General features: G+C 45.5%; 1 protein-coding gene across 4 annotated transcripts in view; it reads right to left on the bottom strand.

The window, feature by feature from the left end:
• FGF12 (fibroblast growth factor 12) overlaps positions 1-20,349 on the bottom strand; it is a 239,253-nt gene that overhangs the window by 78,590 nt on the left and 140,314 nt on the right. For all 4 annotated transcript variants that reach the window (XM_076341084.1, XM_076341082.1, XM_076341080.1 and 1 more), the window contains 2 exons: positions 8,709-8,819; positions 504-607 (listed from right to left, as the gene is read on the bottom strand). In XM_076341084.1, the coding sequence (XP_076197199.1) occupies positions 504-607; positions 8,709-8,819 (215 nt within the window). The remainder of the gene's footprint in view (positions 1-503; positions 608-8,708; positions 8,820-20,349) is intronic.

The following is a 20,349-nucleotide window of genomic DNA, read 5'->3' as shown; positions in this document are numbered from 1 at the left end:
CCACACAAATACAGGGAAATCCTGCTCCGCTGAAGCACTCTGCCAACAGAATAGTCCAGAACCATTTTAATGAAGTCAGTGTACTGCTGTGGATTTACACTGTAGTCAAAAGTAGAGTATGACCCGTTGGGGCACCACCTATGATCAGTTATCCGGGCACAATTCAGAAGCAATTCCATTCAGTCCATGCCATTTCACAAATGTGAAACCAGAATATAACCAGCCAACCACACAACCTCCTCTACAACATGACCTACATTAAGTAACTACTCAAAGGAACACAAAGTGTATCTTCACAGGTCAGGAAATATTGCCACAGATCTCCACAGAGACACTTTAAAGTGAATATTGCATGGCCTTGCAGCAGCTCCCCCTGTTCCTGCTTTTAAAGGTTTGCTGATACGTGACCATTTTCAGAAAAAGCTGCAAGTCCCAATGCAGTCTCCTCCCCCCCGCCTACAAAACCAAACCACTCCAGGACCCCAACAGTGTGAAGTACTTACTGAGCTGTAGAGATATCCCTCAGCATTCATGGCAACGTACAGACCTGCCTTCACCCCTTGAATTGCCACCACGCGAAGACCCACAGGAATTAGATTGAAAAGGGCTGCAGAAGGAAAAGAAAAGCAAAGGTTATGGAGACATCACCCTGCGTGGCCGCAGCTGCTTTTTTGCCCCAGGGCCAGCCCTCCCCACACCTGACTCTTAACCGAAGATACTGAACTAGAATCAAAAGTCCTGCTTCCAGCTACAGGAAAGGTCTGCAGCTGTGGGGCCAATGTTGAAAGCAAATTTTTAAAAGTACTGAATTTAGCTGCCTCCCAGAAGCCTTAACACACCCATCAGTCTGATCACCGCCTTCGCAATGCCAAGGGCTCATATGGGCACTCAAGCTAGTGCATCTCAACAGCATTCCGTGGGCCAGCTGAGCTGTGATAACTGCACACGTACACGTTTTTGCCCATGGCAAACGCAACAACACAACTTAGTTTAGTTCCCCCTGAAACAGATTTGAGCCTAGTCACACTTTCTTGCATTTGCCATATGCTAAGAGTATACAGACAGCGACCACGGCCAGAAGGATGCAAATTGACTTGACTGTGTGTCTGCCCCCGTGATCCCTGCTGTCAAGGGAAAGAAGAAACTCAGGAAAAGATACTGCTCCACTCCAGGACCAGAGTACTGCTTCTCATTTAGAAGCAGCACTAGGTGGGATGGAAGAGGACAAGACCTTTCAATACTCAGTTTTACTGCAATCTTATTGATTAAAGCATTGCAACCACTTCCTCCCAATTACTTACTCTATTGCTTGATTCCAAGTACACCCTGTATCTCATTGAAAGACCTTTCCTGTGAGAACACACATTAATGTACAGTCAGGCTTTTGCTACATTTCTAACAGAATGGGCCCAAAGAGGAGAGGACTGTCACCATTGATAGACTGAGCACTGAGGCATTAGCATGGCTTTGTTTCCACTGAGATTTATAGGACAAGAGTATCCAGATGTTGTAGGACCCCCCCCTTGTGCTTCAGCTTACAAAGAGCTAACTAGACCCTGTCCCAGGGTGCTCAGGCTATGGAAAGATGGGCAAAGGGTTGGGCAGAAGTGTTGAGCACAAACACAATGGAAATACTTCATTCAAGGTATCTTCCCACACAACCGCCCTGAAACAAGAATATTTTTCCTGGTCATGAGGTCAGACTGCCCCTTCCACATTCATGAAGCATTTCTTACGGTTTTAACACACATACTTGCAAAAGCCTGCTTAAAACTTCTCAAGAGCTTTGGGGTGTTCAAATTAGCCCAGGGGAGACCTGTTAATGGGCAGAGTGTGGAGGAAAGACTGAGTGACAGAGCACACAGTGAAGCATTCCTATTTTCCAGCTGACCGTTAAGGACATCATCCTCTAGCTGATTCATTTTATAGATCATTTACAAAGTTTTATGCCTGACACATCACATTGGAGCAAGCACAGCACAAAGGGGTCTTCACATAATGGTTGTAGGAGAAACAGTCCTCCTTCTCACTGTGTCATCTCCCAGCCTCTCCTTCCCTGGGAGAGGGACCACTGCTGATTTAACAGTAGCCCTGAAGGATAAAGCAGGTTTTGCTGAAATGGCCTATTCAAAATGCTATAGCTCCTCAGGCCAGGCTAGTGTTAATCCTGGTATGACGGGAGAGAATAGAGTCCAGCTCAACATCAACCCCCTGCCCCTGAGGAGGCTGGTTAGATGCACACGTGCCAGGTAATGCATGGATTTAACTCAACCACAAGATGCTTCCCAAGAACCTCCCTCATGTACAGCCTGTGAGCTATTGCAGAGAGGAGACAGAAGCATGTTTCGATTTCTTTCCAAAGAAAAAAAAAAATTTCTAGCCATCATGGAGAGAAAAGGGGTGGCGGGGAGGAAAGAACTGAAACTGTGGCTTGATTCTTTCCTTGCCAGTGGTTCAGACTACAAAATCTGAACTGAAGTCCCAGGAGTCGCACAATTTCTAAGAGAAAAAGCAGAGCCTAAAGGGTGTGCGAAAGGTCATGGAAAACTGGTTACATTTGACCTGAACTCTTGGTTGATTTGATTAAAGGTCAGAGGTGGATACCTTTTCAGAAGTAAAGTTTGACAAAAGCACAGGAGACATAAAGCCACTTTGCTCAAGATACCTAACAGGTGCCCTGGCTGAGCTGGTTTCAGGGTTGTCCCCAAAAAGGGATTCATAAATGCCATTTGCATACGAATGCCCTTCTTTCTCACTCAATTCCGAAGGAAGACTGGATGACTCCCCTCCATGAGCTGCCTAAAAGGGAGGCACCCTGAGTCTGGTGAAAAGAAACCTACCCCCAGCCCCTTTTCCTGCCTTTAAGCACCATATTCAGTAAAACATCAAAGCGCGTGCTGAAGTCTCACCAAAGCCAGTGCCTATATTTATGTGATCTCGTGGGAGGACGTCACCAGATGTATATGGCAAACGAAGTCCAGCCTGGGTATTGGTCTGTGAACAACTGAGTCAAGGACGGTGCTACTCTGATACTGTCTCCAGATGAGACAAACACACCCCAGTACAGCTACTCAGCATTAAAGAGCTGTGTTATAGCGCAGTTCTACTGTTGAAAAGCTCACTAACCAAGGCAAGCTTGTATTTCTATCACTTTCTCACTACCATGAAGGTCTAAATCCCTCTGCAATTAACAAGTCCATTTATAAGCAATTCCCCTTCCCTGATTTTTCCCTCCACTGAAAAATGGAGCGTATTACTGCTAATAATGAAACAAAATGGGCATCATCATTCATTCCCTACAGCCAATTTGTCTTGCATAGAAAACTTGTGACTGACCATTCAAAGCATTCATTAGGCAGCAAGGTGATAATACCCAGAGTTAGCAGATGAGAAGTTCCACCTGGAAGCACCCACGTGTCTCCAAATCTCTCTCTTTCCACCTCTACATGCTAAGGGAGCACAGGAACAATCCTGTTGTGCTCTGTGTTACAGTAGCAAGACTGCCATGAGCTCCCAAACTCCCTGGGACGCTGCTGCAGACCATGGTAGCAACACCCACAATCACGGCTTTTAGGCATGGCAGAGCATCTCCTGCAACATACTGCAAAGCAGGGGAGCAAGTGGGCAGGCAAGCAGGAGGACATGCATCTGACAGCCAAAGAAGTTTTAGGAAGCAAATGTCTTCCTCTGTTAAAAAAGTGGTTTGGGTCAACCAAAACTTTGTAAATTCTCAGAGCTGTTTCTGCACTCAAATCTAGAAATATCTTTGAAGAAGTTCAAGCCTTTTGTTATCATGCTTCCAAATGAATATTTCATCTTGTTTTGGAACAGATTTCAAAGCTTATAAGCTTTATTGTAAGAACGTAAAAATGTGAGGGGGAAAACCCTCAACCAACCTCAAAAGCAAGATGTCTCATTTTTTTGTCAGGAAAAAAATTCTGGTTAACATGAAACAGCAGATTTAGAGATGGGGAAGAGGACTAGCTGTGGTAAAGTAGGACTGGCCACAGGGTATGCTGATGTGAAAAAGAAAATTTAACAAATGCTTTTAAAACTCTTTCTCCACTGCAAGTGGTAAATTTTCTATGCCACCTGCAACTGCCTGGACGGGGCATGCTCTTTTACTTCGTGGGCAGAAGAGAAAAAAAATTAAGACATTGAATATTTCTGTATATTTTCTTCCATTACATTTTACCATTTTCAACCATCAGTAGATTTACACCTGACCCTGCTTATTGATAATACTACTTTTAGCACGTTCCAGTCCTACACCCTTTAACTATGAGTATGTTGGTCACTGTTACGTTATGGCAGTTTATCAGCTGCATAACATGTTTTTGAAATCTGAACACATACTTGGCTATGAGTCTGGGCTAACTTATTTACAGAAATGGAAGAGTAAAGCGAGACATGCCATATAGAAGATATGGTCCATATGCTCAGCTGACTTAAACAGTAGTAAGTCAGAGGAGCTAAATTAATTTATACCAGGTGATGTGTTGTGGAGCAGGACATTTGTGCTGCACATAAGGAAGAACGAACGGAGGATGCAATAGATAACAGCAGCCTCGGTGCACCATGAAATGGGGAGGTTTAAGATCCTGAGGGGAGTGAGGAAGGCTGCTAAGATAATCAAGAGGCTGTGATGCAACATATATGAGAGAAGAAACTGAGGGAACTGGGTTTGCTTAGCAAAGAAGGGAAAGCCAGAGACAGACTCTTCTCAGGGGAACACAATGAAAGGACAAGAGGCACTAGACAAAAGCCTCAGAAAGAAGTTATGACTGATATAAAGAAAATTCTCCACAATGAGAACAGTGCAGCACTGAAACCAGAGAGGTTATGAAGATATGGAATAGCTCATTCCTGGAGACATTTGAAACAACTAGAAAAGGTTCTGTGCAGCTGAAGATAACCCAGCTGCAAGTAGGATGTTGTACTGGAGACCTCCAGAGGTTTCCCCAGTCTTAATCTTTTTGTGTTTCTGGCTGGAAGGCCCCAAACAATATCCTAGATGTGCTGGGCTGTTTCCGCCTGGTCAGTACAGTTGACCTATCCTTGATGTACTGTCCATTTGCTGAGGCTTTTCAGATGGTCAGCAGGATTATGCTGGCAAACAAAGAAGTCCAGTTGCTCTCACGAAGAAGGGGCATTACCCTGCTCAGCCCAAGAAAGAGCAGTAATGGTGCAAGCACTGACAGCAACAGTCAGCATTTGAGATCACCAGAGTTGGAAGGAAAAGATACTGCCCCAAATTCAGATTCATATATAACATTACTAAGAACACAAACAAGGGCCTCGTACACCATGAAACTTTGCTCCGATTAAAAGACAATTCTTCATATATCCCAATGCAAGTAAGCAGAGAGTCTGTCTTCTTGCTTACATTAACATGGCGTGCCTTTAACTGCATGGTATAAGGAACAGATGTCCCAAGCGCTGTTTCGCAGGAAGCTGGCTGGATGCCCATTCAAATGCCATTAGAACTTGGCTTCTGGGTTTGTTTTTTTTTTTTCTTTAAGTGAGAGGAGGTGGAAATAAATGCCATCAGCCTCTCAAGAACACACATAAAATGGGCACCAGTTAATTAATTTAAAAATTGTTTAAATATTAGCAGTTCCTCTTATATAAATAAATGGATTTTTATTAGAACTTTTAATTGCAACAGACATATCTGAGGGTCGTCTTGTCTCATTTTAAACATTTATTTTGCCAGAGTAAACCAGCCTAATGTATTCCATGAAAATTAAGCTCCCTTTCATAATGCTAATTTGAATAATCAGTGTGCGGCTACAGAACGCAGAGCCAATGTATGGAACACAGCGTTCACCATGTATTTCACTGTGCTAAGATGGCTTCTGTATGGAGAACAGACGGTCATCCAGGGTGGGAAGGATCCTGCTTGGCCATCAGCATTGCCCTTCTCCACCAGTGGATGTCAGTTAACCAACCCTTCTCCAGGGACAGGGAAATATTATTTATCTAGTCTTTGATGAGTTTTGCCCTTGCACAGAAATATTGCACATACTGCTGACTGGCTGGTCAGGAATCTTCTGGAGAAATATTTTAAAATGGAAAATATCAGTGAAGTAAATCCATAAGCTGTTCACCTAGACAAGCAAGTTTTGACTTTTCTGGTCAAAAATTGAGATGTTTGAAGGAATAGAAAAGGAGAAAATAGTGTGCTTTATTTTGGCATTTCCAAAGTGAAAAATGTGATTTTGTTTTGAAGCTATAACTGGAAGCTTCATATAATATAAAATGTCGACTCAATCTGAAGATTTATAAAGGACAGTCTGTGATAAAAAGTTAAACAAAACTGAATAATGCACATTCTTCATTTCATTTTCAGGACCCAAATATCAGGTTGGATTTTTTCCTCTTTTGATATCCCCTGAGATCAGGGGATGGGGAATTCTTTGGCTTCAGTCTTCTCTCAAAAACTTCACTCAACTTTCCAACATAGCCCATGACTTTGAGCAAGTGGCTTGGCACACTTCAGCTAGATGCCTCCTGTCCCACCAAGCTGCCAAGGTAGGGCTGCCATCTCACCAGATAAATTTATGCTCTAGAAGTGCCCCTCAGCCCATCTGTTTCCAATTGAGAAGACTAGGTGGAAGTGGCTCATGAGTACTCAGCACCTTGCCAAACCGATCTCTAACACTTCTAACGGGATACATAAATAAGAGCTGTTCGGGAGATTGGGGGCCAACCTCAGTCATGGGGACTCAGGAGGTTCCCCTGCACCCACCGAGGTGCAGACAGTGGCAGCTTCCCTCATCTCCCCTGCCAGCCTGAAATATTGCAGAACTGCTCTTACATTTTATTCTCCTCTGCTGTTTACCTAAATTCATCTCTCCTTCCATTTAAGCCCATTACTTTGTTGTTCAGTCCCCACTGATAGATGAGTGTAATGAATCCCTGGCATCTCTAGCAGCTCTTCCCATGTCGTTGACAAATAGGCCTCCAATGGGATTTTTCTGCAGATTGAGAACACCTTATGTCTTCTTTCTTTAAGAAAAAGCAGCTAATAGAACCCAACACTGGGTCATGACTCACCCACTAAAGCCCACTGAACTCATCACATATGTTGGTGTCTGCCTGAGAAAATCACAAGGCCAGACTCTTCTTGTAGGAAGAGACCTGCTCAGTCTCTCATGGAGTAAAAGGGGGGGGGAGGGCCACAGGTTCTCCTGCTCCAATGTAAATTAGAAGTTGTGTCATTGCAATTTGTGGTATTTCATTTGTTCAACACCAGCATATGAAAAAGGGGACTAAAACCTGACACTTGCATCTGCTACAGGCCAAGCTTCTGGTGAATGCAGCCTCTCGGGTCATTTCACAAGGGCTTTGCCAGCCTCCCGCAATTTTAGTTGCCATCTTCTCAAAGCTCCTCTCTCGTGCACTGCTCCACACACAGACCCCAGCCCTGAGCTGGCTGCAGCAGAGCAGCCCCACCACACACAACGCTCCCGCCACAGCACCCTGCCAGCTTCTTGGAGATGGGGCAAGCACCATGGATGTGGGGCTGCAGCCACCTTGCACCCTTGTCCAAGCACACCTTCACAGGACAATGTCCATGCCCTGCTACGTGGGCTGCACCACTGCAGACACCTCCCACCTGCAGCCCAGGCCCTGCCTTCCTGCAGAAACAATACCTTCAACCCAGCTAGGAGCTTCTTTGAGTTAGAACAAGTTTTGTCCCCAAATTAAGTAGGTTTCCCCTTTCACAAAGTACATGAAGTTTGCTTCCATCAGTCCTACCACACAGATCAACTTCTGTTATAATTTAGTAACCACCAACTAGTAATGACTGGGAAGACACCTTCCATGCTGGACAGGCTAGATAAAATGCCCCTTCAGCAGCAGTACAGGGAGCTTCAAACCAACATCAGATGACCCAAATCAAGACTTGAGTCCTACTCTGTTGATGCAGTTTGTGGCACCAAGGATCTGAGCTTATTACTGCCCTCACAGAAGCATGAATCTGAGGCCTATGAAATGAAAATATCCTGCACCTTTTTTAACCTTTTGAGGAGCTTTAGTATTGACAAAACTACTTCTTTTGCAAAAGAAATATTGGCTACTGCTTTGCATTTGTTTAAACCAATATGGCTCCTGCACATGAGCATCATTTTTAAACCTACGTGGCTATGCTACACTTTGCTGTCCTTTGTTGGACAGCATGAACCCAACCCCTTTGAACAGGGTTTTGGAAGACAACCTCCTTTGGAAAGGTCATTTGATACCCTCAGCCTTGACACTAGCCTCAAAGCACTAGGCTTTAGTGAACAGCTGTTTTTCTCCAGCCTGGAAATTCCTGATGATTGCTGGATTTTTCAGGATAAAATAGTGAAAACAATTTTCTCCTCTTCTCCTTGGAGAGAGAATTCCCTGTATCCTTTACCCACGTGGCATGTGTATAAATAATCTCCTTTCTCTTCTGGCAGCAATTCAAATCATGGGTTTTATTCTCCACCCCACCCAGATGGCAGTTACAGAATCGGGGCGGGAGGGAAGATCGGAGAGGAAACATATGAAATTGTACAGGCAAGATTTAAAGGGGAAGGATAGATAGAAAAAATGTGTAGAAAACAGCTGGCTTCTTCCTAATTTGATCTTTTTAAAAATAAAGCTGCACAAGTGAGACCCACTAGGTGATGTATTTGATTGTAATTGGGTTGCAAAACAGGCTAATTTTTTCTTACTGTAGTCGCTGTTTTCGTCCTTGGTCCCATCAATTGTACCATCTGGGTGCATCTGCAGGAAGTATTCCTGCTGGCTGAATAACCTTGTCACAATTCCTTTCAGCTGGGGTTCTGCAAAAAATAATAATTATTATTAGATATACCAAACATGCAGCAAGTAGCAAGACACCCAATTTTCTTGGCCTGCATGAAGCCCTGAGTAAATGTAGAAGTGCTTGGCAGATAAGACAGCTTTCCGTGATTCCTCTCAAGCATGGTTGTAAAATATTCATATACACATAGACGTACAGGCAAATAAAAAGGAGATCAGATGAGCAGGTAAAATGCAATGCATAGTTGGTGCAGCAGAAAGTAACATTTATGGAACATCGCTTCGCTGCAAGTTACCTACCCAATGCAGGTCTTCAGATAGCTTATGTATTCTAAATATGCCACTCCTTCAGAAGAATATTTGCTAGCAGTGTTGCAAAGAATTTGCTTATTGTTTCTTATTCTGCCTGTGAAGCCAACTACCTTGCTTTCCGTATGGTTGATTCACTATCGTGCAGTTCCAGTTTTAGGCCAATGAAAATCTATTTAAATCAATGGTATTATACTGGTGTAAACCCAAAGTAACCAAGTGCTGAATCAGGTTGCATGAGTCCAACTGTGTGGGACTCAGGGAGCAAAATCCTGAAAGGAACAGATGCAAGACACCTCCAAAAATGACCTCCGAAGCATTTATGGGCACCTTAAAACGCCTCTGTTTTAAAATCCCACATGTTCCTCCCTCCCAAAACACGTGCCACATACTCTAGTAGATGAGAATCACTCTTTGCCTCTAGCAGGGTCCTTTCCCAGCCACTGTACATCATGAGCCAGCCATGGACTGACTAGGGGCTTCCCTATTGCCTCTGCAACATTTTATGCCTGTGCTGAAGAAGAAAAGGAAAACACGAAAAAAGCAGAAACAATGTGAACTCACATGACAGAGGTCTGCAGCATTACTGCCTGTCTCCCTGCCATCCAACCAATCAAACACAAATTAAGCGGTCAAAAATAAATTCAATTTTAATCATGCAAGTCTTAAAATTTGTCACAGGCATTGCTTCTGGAAAGGAAGCTAGCTGGCTACACGTGAACAGACACACTAGCTGGATGGCAGAGATCGTTGTGTGACAGGAGTTTGTAGTTTTATGTGACCACCCACCAAAAATAAATAAGACCTAGTTATTGCTGGCTCAATAGACAGGAAAAAATCCAGTGTAGCATACCAAAATTTCATCAGCCTCCCATCTCTCATGCCTCTAGTGAGGCTGTTTAATAAGCCATAGTCGTTATATAACTCCGGTCACGTTGTGCGTTAAGTGTTTCCATTAGGAGCCCCCGTCTCTAACGATTTTGCACCGCGCTGTACAACTTCCATTTGAGGATGGCGCTCTCAGCCTGCACTTCTGCACAGGCAAACCCACCCCCCCACCGCAGCAAGCGGGGGCCTTGGATGCCGACAGGCTGCAGGTGCAAAGGATTTCAGCTTCAGCAACCCCTCCACAAGCCAGGGCAGAGTCAGGTACTATTTCGTAGCTACAAAAGCTGCTGAATAAATCAGTATCAGCTGGTTTCTACGCTGCCTTAAAAAAGTGATTTCATAGCAACCAAAGCATTGTAGACTGCAGGCAGGCTTTCTCTCAGGAAGACAACTCTGGGACAGTAAATAAGCACAATTGTACTGGCCATCTACTAAGAGCTAATGTCAGTCAAGCCAATACGTCAAATTGAGACTTAGATTGAGCTAAGTGTTTTGCTTTCTTCTTACCAAAATGAAGTATCTATTTTGTTGAATGCAGAAGCTTGATTTAACTTGCTTTTCTAACAAAGCACGTCAAAGCTAGAGGAAATAAAAAGCTGTATTCTCAGGCACAGATGACTGCACCACCCTCCTCAAGCCTGTCCCCTTCCTCCCTTTTATCTAATACCACAATAGTAAAGGCACTAATAGGCACTCTCTGATATGAGACACCTACATTTGAATCCCTGAATGAGTCTTAGCCTCATTTTTACTCTCTGGTTAAATTTTAATGTTTAAGTACTTTGCACAAAATGGAAGAGCTCCCAGCAGGAGAGATTTAAAAGATCCTCCTGCAGCCTGAGGCTTTCTGTGTGGTAGGGAAGGGGGGAGATCTTGTCTTAAAGCTCCTCAAGGATAAGAGGAGTGGAGATAAGTGGAGATAAAAACCAACCCTGATCTTTTCCCCTGTCTTCGGAAGATGATTTGGCTACAGGATAGAAGGCCCTTTCCTTCTTCTTCAGGGTGCAAACTATACTTTGATCATGCAAATGATTTTGGAAGGACGTGAAAACCTCTCCCAATTTTACTAAATAGCCTATTGAGTGAAATATAGAGCAAATCTGCTCACCATTAGTAGCTTCATGTCATTTTTGGAGTTCAGCCAAACAGCACCTAAGATCCCCTGAGGTCCCCCTGCATACATGCTATAGATGCAAATGCTGTTGCACCAGAAGGCTAAGTGTCACCATAGTAAAACACGGGGTAAAGCCCCAGCATCCCTTTTTGTTACTGATCTGACATAAACACACAGTCAGGTCTGATTCAAGCTTTAACAACTGCCCTCTTCATAATCCCAGGCTTTCCTGAGTCAATGCCTGCCTAGGGAATGGTTGGAGGAGAAATTTTATCTTACATGTGCTTTTTTTTTTTTCCTGACCTGACCTGGTTTTGCTGAAGTTTGAGGCTCACGCCCAAACTCAAAGTAAAACTCAAGGGAAGTGAAGCAGAGAGCTCTAAGCCATACACAAACCCACCACGTTCCTCCTGGCCCTAACACAGTCTGACAGCAGCAGTGTTCCTGTCTCTCTGCACTGCACAGATCCTCTTCTGCAGAAGCATCCCTGCTCCCCAGACTCATTTAGGAAGCAGCGCCAGCAAACGAATGCCTTTTCCAGACACCAAAGGGTCAGAAAGCACTTTGGAGACATACAGATCTCTCCTTCCCTGGTTTCTGCATTTCCTTGGGTCTCTTCCTACAGGAGAGAAGCGCTGGTGAGGAGCTGCACCTGAACTAAATACAAAAGCAGCATAGACACACACACAGCCAGCACCAAGTTCTCTCCTCTAACACAGAGCACAGCCCAGGAGGATTAAGGAGTTGTCTGGGCAATGGATGATTTATCTCACCTAGTACAGCCGCGCCTACACCTGAACTGGGCTCCCTTTGCATCCCAAAAATCAACAGGCAAGCTAGGCCATGTCCATAGGGTCCTGAAGCCACCTGTATCTCTCCACTGATCGCAGAGGGACCAGCTCAAACACAAACAGCTACACTGGTGACAACAGCCAGCAGAAGAGCTGCTTCCTACCAGTGAACCTCCTGTCTGGACATAAAGTGGGATACTGGGATTTGTCATTCATACAGCAAACAATGTGGCTGGGAGGCCTATAGACAAAATTTTAGATGAAGACAGCCTTTAACAAGGAACCAAGGATTTACCCATCTTTCTCCCTAAAACTCACTACAGAGTTATTACCTGAAGAGGGAACTGTATAATCACAGGACAGGACTTTTCCTGCTAGCCCAGAGGCAAAACTCTGCCTATGACTTTTAAGAGACTCCCTACTTTTGTCATATCACGTATTTTAACATCACTTCTTTCCATCTACAGAGTAATTTTATCACAGTCCTCCAGCATTGCTATCCCTTATGCTGCAGCAATCATGCTGAAAACCTCAGTTTATAGAAAAATCTCAAAACCAGCAGGTCTCCTTGTCAATTAAGGATGGTGGGACACCTTGATAAGTCAGAACAGAAGGCAGAGAGACAATGAAATAGACTGAGAACTTTTCACAGTTTTGCAATAAAAAAAGGAAGAAAAAACCCTCTCCAGCAGGCAGTATTCCCAGTGCTTATTGGAGCACTGGGGGAAAAAATTAAAGTAAAACCCCACAACCTTGATACTTTTATTTATCTAAAGTTCCCTCAATGATACTGCTCCAGGCTATAATCAATAAGAGAAAGAAGCAAACCATAAAAAAGGAAAAAAAGAACGCAGCACAGATAAGCACAAACCCTGCCATGAGCATCGTCTTTCTATAATTCACAGAATTTACCGGGAATCAAACTCAAACCTACTCTCTAACCTCATTCTTGTACAGCAAGGGGGACTCAGATCCTCTTGCTTTTAAAGGAGCAATAGCGCATAACGCACTTGGGATAAACCTATTCCCCCCACTCAGGCTCCTCCATACACTCTTCTATTTTGCTGTAGGAGCAGCCTTCCCTGCAGAAATGTAACTGAACTAATGTGGACAAGAATTCAGCACCAACTTAGCGTCTGTCTAAATACAAAGTCAAGTACTTCAGAATGGATTTAAGAAAGAAGTTATGACTGCCTTGATCTCAAAGTACCGACTAAACACAAGAGATTTCCACACAGTGTGCATTCCCAGTGCAGACTCCATGCTATTAGGATTCCCATGCGATATGCAAAGGGATATTCTTACCCTTATTTTATAAGCAAAACTGTTATGCTTTAGGATGCTTACTTTAAAGATCCTGTTCTGGTTGCTCATACACAGCTGTTCAGGACTCAGGGGTGCTGGAGAAAGCTCAGCAGACCCTCTCCTTATGCTGACACAGTAAGCTCAAATCCTTCAAACGTGGTGATCCCAGAAGATGCAGGAGAAGACCACCCCCAGGAAGCACCCCCAGTGGGCACGGTCACAGTGCTGGACAGACCAATGAGGGTAAGAGGGAGCAAGAGCTAAGCCATGGCTCTGTTCCTGGTCTGCAGCATCTGCCAGACTGGGGCTTTTCCTCTAGGGTGAAGACATGGTCCTCAGCTAATAAACCTTCTTCGAGCAGTCATCCAGTGACCAGCTCACTGCACACCCCCTGAAGGGCATCCTGCTTGCTCCCCTTTCCACAGGCCAAACTCACTAGCTCTGCCTGCCCTGCTTTTAACTTTCTGAGCCCTTTGACACAGCAAGGCTAACTAAATCATGATCTGATTGCTAATCTCCTTGTCTTTTACTTAAATGGTAATGTGATGCTGCCATTATTCATTTCAGCTGTCCTGCTGCTGAGCCTTAAAGTCATCTCAGTTCACCATCAGCTGCTTTGCTTCCTGCCTTATTGTACAGCTATACAGTGATTTTCACTCTCCTGGGGCTTGCCAAGGACATGGTAAGTGCAGGGTGCTCACACATACTTTGTCTGATCTCCAGGGACACGCTCACCGAAGGCCAGGGAATCATGGCCAAATCAGCTACCCCCCAGAGTCACATCCCTCAAACCACAGGCATTGCTGAAGGTATTCACTGTGTGCTATGGGGAAAAGAGCAAGAGCTCTGACAAGGACACTGGCAGAAACGCTTCTTATCAGAAATATCACTGGCTCTTTAATGACCTTTTGTTTTAGTTCTGCTATTTAAGGTGAATACAGAACTCACCCCATTAACTGGAAAACGGAGAATGCACAAGCAGGATAACTCCCCTTAAGGCAGAGAGGACCTATGAGGTTATGCACCAACACTGCATTTAGCAAAGCCCCACTGAGGACACGAACTCTTGCTCATTCCCATCAGCAAAGCAGCAGCACAGACACGACCTGGCCACATGCAGCAGCATAAACCTCACGGTGAGGAACCCTATACTCTATCAAGCGCTGTAGGGTGGCTCAATCCAATCCAAAACCTGCGCTCTGGAGGACCAACGAATAGGGCACGACACTGATTTCCAGCTGAGACTCCGTCGTGGAAGGCAGTCTGCCACAGCCTCGTTTCTTGCAATTCACAGAATACCTCTCATTATGACCATATGATTACCTGAGGCTGCAGCAAGCCAGACCCCACTTTGCCTTGGGCTGGGAAATCTAGACAGACTCAACAAGACCCTACTCACACCTTAATCTGAACTCTCCAAGTTAACGGCAGGGATTTCAGATGGGCTGTTTTTCAATGATCTCTTGAAAAGATGAAGGGCTTAGCGATCTTTCAGGGATTTGAGCCACTTGCTCCAAGGATTCTTGCAACTCATAGCAACGCTCTGGTTGGCAGGCAGGCCTCCACTTGAGGTTGCTGGTGCAGAACTGTTTTTACATCCAACTCCAGAAGTTACCGTGGTGGGTGCCAGCGGTACTCTCTGTTGGTTATGGCATAAACCCTTAAGCTCTTGGGGTTACTGTTCTCCACGCAACGAGCTGTCAAACAACAGAGGACTCCGCTAGCTCAGACAGCAGCAGCCATTTTATATTCAGCAACGTGCAGCGAGGTAGAAGGAAGGTACCTGCTGTGTAATTTTGACAGGAGACTTGCCCATTTGTTTGCTCTCTTTTTCTGCAGCAGGACACGCTCTGACTCAACGCCTCTGCCTGGTCTTCACACAGCAGGGCTGTCAGAGATGCCAGCAGCAGGCTCCCGAAACAGTCCCTCTGGTACCTGCTATGGACATCGGTCTGGCAAAGGGAGAAAGCATCTCCAGCCCTGATCTGAACCATGGCTGGGCATACTGCTGGCTCTCTTCTGTGCCTGTGCAACAGTTTTGCTGAGGATGTGACTGCAAACACGGGACCTGTAATACATCTCAGGAGCATATTTCACCTAAATGTTCTTTAAACATTTGTTTATTGCAATTAAACATTTTAGCCTGGAATTTACACATTCCATTATTCTTATTTTCCCCCATTCAGGCTGCAGCTGTCATAATGGGAGGTTGATTTATGACTCACCCAACCAGCACTCAAATCTTTAATGCACCAAAACCAGCATTCAAGTCAGAGCGTAAACTGCTCCTAATTTACTTAGATTAACTCCACATTTAAAGTGCCACCACAGAAACTGCAGTTCCCCTCCCCTGAAAAGGATGGGTTCCAGAATACTCGATAAGCCAAATACTGCAAACACATGCAGACAGAGAAGGGCACCGAAATCCCTCCTTCGGAAGTACAGTATTAATGAAGGCTTGTATTAACTCGGCACAAAAATGCATCAGTGAGCTCCATGAAGATTACTATGGTGACAGGCATCAGCACAGAACTCGGGGAGAAAGAGAAGATGAAATGCTGAAGGAGAAAAATGTTGGGTTTTTTTCCCATCCAGGAGCTGCTATGTTTTCCAGGGTGTTTGGAGTTAAGATGAAGTAAGTGGCTGCCTCCAATTAAATGCACCACTGTTGGCATAAGTTTAATAGCTCAACTCACTACGATGATTCACTGAATCCACCCAAACCAGGAAGCTCAGGAATAACAGCACCTGCAGCTGCGACAGAAGCTGCTGCCCTTGAAGACCAGGGGTGCGTTTCCCCCAGACGAACACCTTGCCCAACTCTTCCAAGCTGTGATCACGGCGGAGCGTAAGCCTTTAGCAAACGCTGCGCATGGGTGTCTGTGACTGCACCTGCAGTGAGTCATGCACGAAGCAGGTCAAAGCCTCCTGAGCCACACGCAGGGATCCTGGAGGACACTTCAACTGTGTCACTCAGGTGCAGAGGTAGGAAATCCTGCTGCAAAGTGCTGAGCATTTTCAGCTCCCACAAAAGTCACTGAGTACAGGAAAGCACACAGGCAGAGGCAAGGAGGACGTTTCCCAGCCCTGCAAAATGTTTTCCATGGCTTCTGTGGCTAAACTCAGAAAAATTGTTCGGAGAAGGACACGCTTTGCCTGGAGGAAGCCCACAAGCAGGTGGCTGAAGGGACTGGGCTATGCAGCCTGTAGCATCCTGAGGAACAGGCAGGGAGAGGGCAAACAAATGCGTGTGCTGCAGAGCCAAAGGAGGCAAGGAGTATTGGTGGGTACTTGCATTTGGGCACCTCCTCAGGCTGCCTGCACAGAGGTCACATCACGGTGCACAACGGCGGCTGCCCAAGCATCAGGAGGGGCTCCGTAGCAAAGCCAGGCATCCAGCCCCACCTTGCAAAGCTGCCACGAACCCCTTCAGTTTAGATACAGCCATTCAGCTTAACACATGGGCACATCACCCAGCCTGTGAGTAGGATGGAGAGATGTCAACAGACTGACTGACTGATGCTAAGAAATATATTGCCAAGGTCTGTGACTCCGGGGGCACCACACAGTTGATCCCAACACCTTTCCCGATGATGCAGAATGAAGGCCATGCCCAGCTCCAGTTCAACGTGATTAGAGGGTTAGTGTCACCCTCCAATTACAGGGCATTTATTTTGAGAAGAAAATTACTCTGGGACAATAGGGCTGCATGGCACACTCATGTATTTACTCATCTCAAGTGTGAATCTCCACCCAGGGCTAATAACTACAGAGAGACAACTGGTGTTTCCAGGACGCATTACATGAAATAACAGGCTGTGCTGAGAGGGATGGCCTCTGCGTTCGAAGGACAAGCTTCTGAAAATGACATTTCCCTAACTCAGAGGGATGATGGGCTCAAGCCAATGACAGCACCCATCAAAGCAATCGCCTCCTGTCACCATCAGTGAGTCACTAGAGCAGAATGGCACCTTGTAGGCAAAAAGAGCATCCAGAGAAGTGATTTCCTTTTCTGTGCTGATGCCTGCAAGGAGAATAGTAATTAGCCCTCCAGCACTGAGCACAGCTGCCTGCCTGCACACCTCTACCAAGGAGCAGACATGTGCAAAGCTCTGCACTATGCCTGCTTTGCTCTTACAAAGATGAGTCCCTCCAGGGAAGTCTATTTCTCGCTTGTAGACTAGGTGGAAAGGATGTGGTTGCACGGCACTGGCGTTTATGCAGGCCCTCTCATATCCAGGGAATCAGCTTTACACAGATGTTAATATAAATCCGAGGTAAGGGGCAGAGAAAGGAGTCATATAAAGCATTGAAAATGGGGGGTGCAACATGGCACCACTGCTACATGTCTCTCCCAGACCACCCTTTTCCTAGGAGCCTATGGAAGTTAGGACTTAGAGAAGTCACCCTGCAGCTCACTTGCTCTCCAAGCTCCTGACCCCATGTGACAGCCACCTAAGGTCCAAGGCTCAAGGACAAAGAGATCCAAAGTCTTGGATGCGTTTTCCTAGAAGGTAAATGCCGAACTAATGCACGTGATACATGAGCTACTCACTCTGAGCAGTCCCTGCACACAAGCTAAGGACGAGGCAGCCATCTCCAGCACTGCAGGGCCAAAAGAGGCCCCCAAAGACCACCGCAGGTGAAAGCAATGGGATGGCAAGTGGAAGAGGACTGATGACCTAAATGCCACCAGTTATTCTGGCACAGAATTGCTGACTACTTCTGGGTGAAGTTGTCCAGCTCAATATTTTAATTGTCAAAAAAAATTCAGAGTAAGAGCAGCTGAAGCTGTACACAAACACCATCTCATTAGCCGGGGGGGGGGGGGGGGGGGAAGGAGATCTGAAAAGGGTGAAAGTTTTGATTTTTTCTTTTGCGACAATGTTTTGTTTGGAAATTTAATGAAAAAAAAGATGTTAAAAGAGTTGTTAAAAGTTTCATTTTAAGTAGAATGAAATATTGCATTGGATCTGAATCCCCTCCTCCCTCCAACCTTTTATTTGACCAGAGAACTAAAAAATCAATTCTTCATACAGCTACACTCCTGGGTTTGTCTTTGCCTCCCCCAGGACACGGTTTGTGTTGCTCTGTTGATCCAGTGTGTTTTACCAGCAGTCAAAATTTCAAAACATTTCCCTTTAAAGAGCAATCTTCTACACCTGTATTGACTTGAGCTCCGATGAGGAGAAAACCAAAGCCTGACAGGAACGGAAAGCAGAGATGTAGGGCTATTCCAGAATTTATGCAGGGTGAGCTTTTTCAGGTAAGGGAATTAAAAAAACTGAGAAGTTTAATGGAAAAGAAGTTGTAGCTACAGCTCCTAAGCTGTCATTTTCCAGCACAGTCAATGCCTTGGCTGCTGAAGGTTAAAGCATGCTCATAAGTATGGATAGCAGAGCACACAAGATATATTATTTATTTTGAGGAACACCCTGCAATTATTCCTGACATATTGTGTAATTAGCCAAAATTACAGCATACTCACCCAGAGCGAAACAGAGGATAGCATAAATATTATGTGTGAGCCCACAATCACAGAGCGCATTTCATTTGGGTGCAAACGTGACTCCATGAACCAATTGAGTGTGTGCCCCTTCACAGGGGCTTCTCCCTGGCCCCCACGGGGCTGCACCAGCTCCTGAGTGGGTGCCCACAAAGGGGAAACATCAGGAGTAAAATCCACACCTTTCCCACGTCGGCGCCGACAGCTCAAGTGCCACACGAAGATTTAGCAAACGGGTACCCTTGCCCTGCAGAGCTTTTGGGCTGAGGGATGACTGAGCCCAAAGTTCGTATCAGCAAAGAAGGGGCCACAGCTATGCTATCCCCAAGGGAGGTGGGAAGGCAGGCTCAGAGGATGATGCCTGGAGATGCCGCTTGCCGGGCTTTGCTGCCTGGAGCTGGCAGGAGGGACAAACGGAAAACCAGCTCTGCCCTCTCCCCCACGCCTGCAGCACCTCTCACCCTACAAACGGGGATGGAGAGGGAGAGGGTTTCCTACAGGACCATGTGTCACCCAGACGCGTCCTAAGGAGTTGTTTGATGGGTCAGAAATCCTGGGCAATCTTGTGGCAGCGCTCTGCTGCTTGTACAGTTAGAAAGGCCGTGTTTTGTTGTGTTGACTCCCATGTGCAACACAAAACTTCTTCACTGTCAATTAAGCAGATTTCTTCCTGGTTTCCTACAAAGATTTGGTTTGGATATTAGGAAATTCTTTCCACCTAGAATTTGCTCCATGGGAGGATGTAAAAAACAGGTTAAAAACCATCTGTCTGGGGAATGTATGTCTGGTGTCAGTGCAGGCCTGCGGTTGGACTACTCAACCTCGGGGGTCCCTTCAGCCTTGCTTCTAGGAGACCACGACTTGGTGACGTTATCACACTTCTGCACCCCAAGTTTGTTGAAGGGCTCCACGACAGAGTGCCCAGCTCCCCGCACGTTGAAGTGCTCCACGCAAGGCACCAGATCACTAATAGTCCTCACATGAGCAGAGCAGACGCCATCCCTGCTGTTCACGCCTGCCACGGCGCTGTGATTTGTGCTATTCTCAGATGCTAAATCTCTCCGCTTCCCCACATCAATCCAACAGGCCTGAAATACTGCAGAAATGCCGAGAAGTCCCTCACACAAACAAAATACACTATGGAAACGACCACATCATTCTTCCACCTTGCTCCGCATGCCTAGAAAAGTAAATTCATTAAAATAGCAAATGGACAGAACATGCTGTCAACAAGCACTGAGCAGAAATTAATCACTTAAGATGCTATCGGTCTTGGGGAGGGTACCTGGTCCTACCAACACCAGCCCACAGAAGAGCCCTGGGTAATCACTGGATGGCAACTCAGGGTAAAATTTGGGTCCCAGTGCCACTCTGCAAGCATTCAGTAACACCAGGCAGTAACGTCCCCTTTTGCTAGTCTTCCTCATGCACTCCCTCAGCATTTTTCCAAAGGGATGAGAGGTGTGAGACTTCTTTAGTTAACAGGTAATGATCCTGTGATGTGGAAAAATTAAAGCTTGAATCCGTCAGGTTGTATTATAAGAATTTTTTTTGCTTATTGCACTGATGCAGCTTAAGCCTTCCCATAGCAGTTTGCAAGCATTTTTTGACCCAAAATTACGATGTTACTAAATTTC

The sequence above is a fragment of the Aptenodytes patagonicus genome, chromosome 6 (assembly GCF_965638725.1).
Source record: "Aptenodytes patagonicus chromosome 6, bAptPat1.pri.cur, whole genome shotgun sequence".
Lineage (NCBI taxonomy): Eukaryota > Metazoa > Chordata > Aves > Sphenisciformes > Spheniscidae > Aptenodytes > Aptenodytes patagonicus.
Note: the sequence above shows the minus strand (reverse complement) of the source record. Positions and strands in the feature narration are given on the sequence as shown.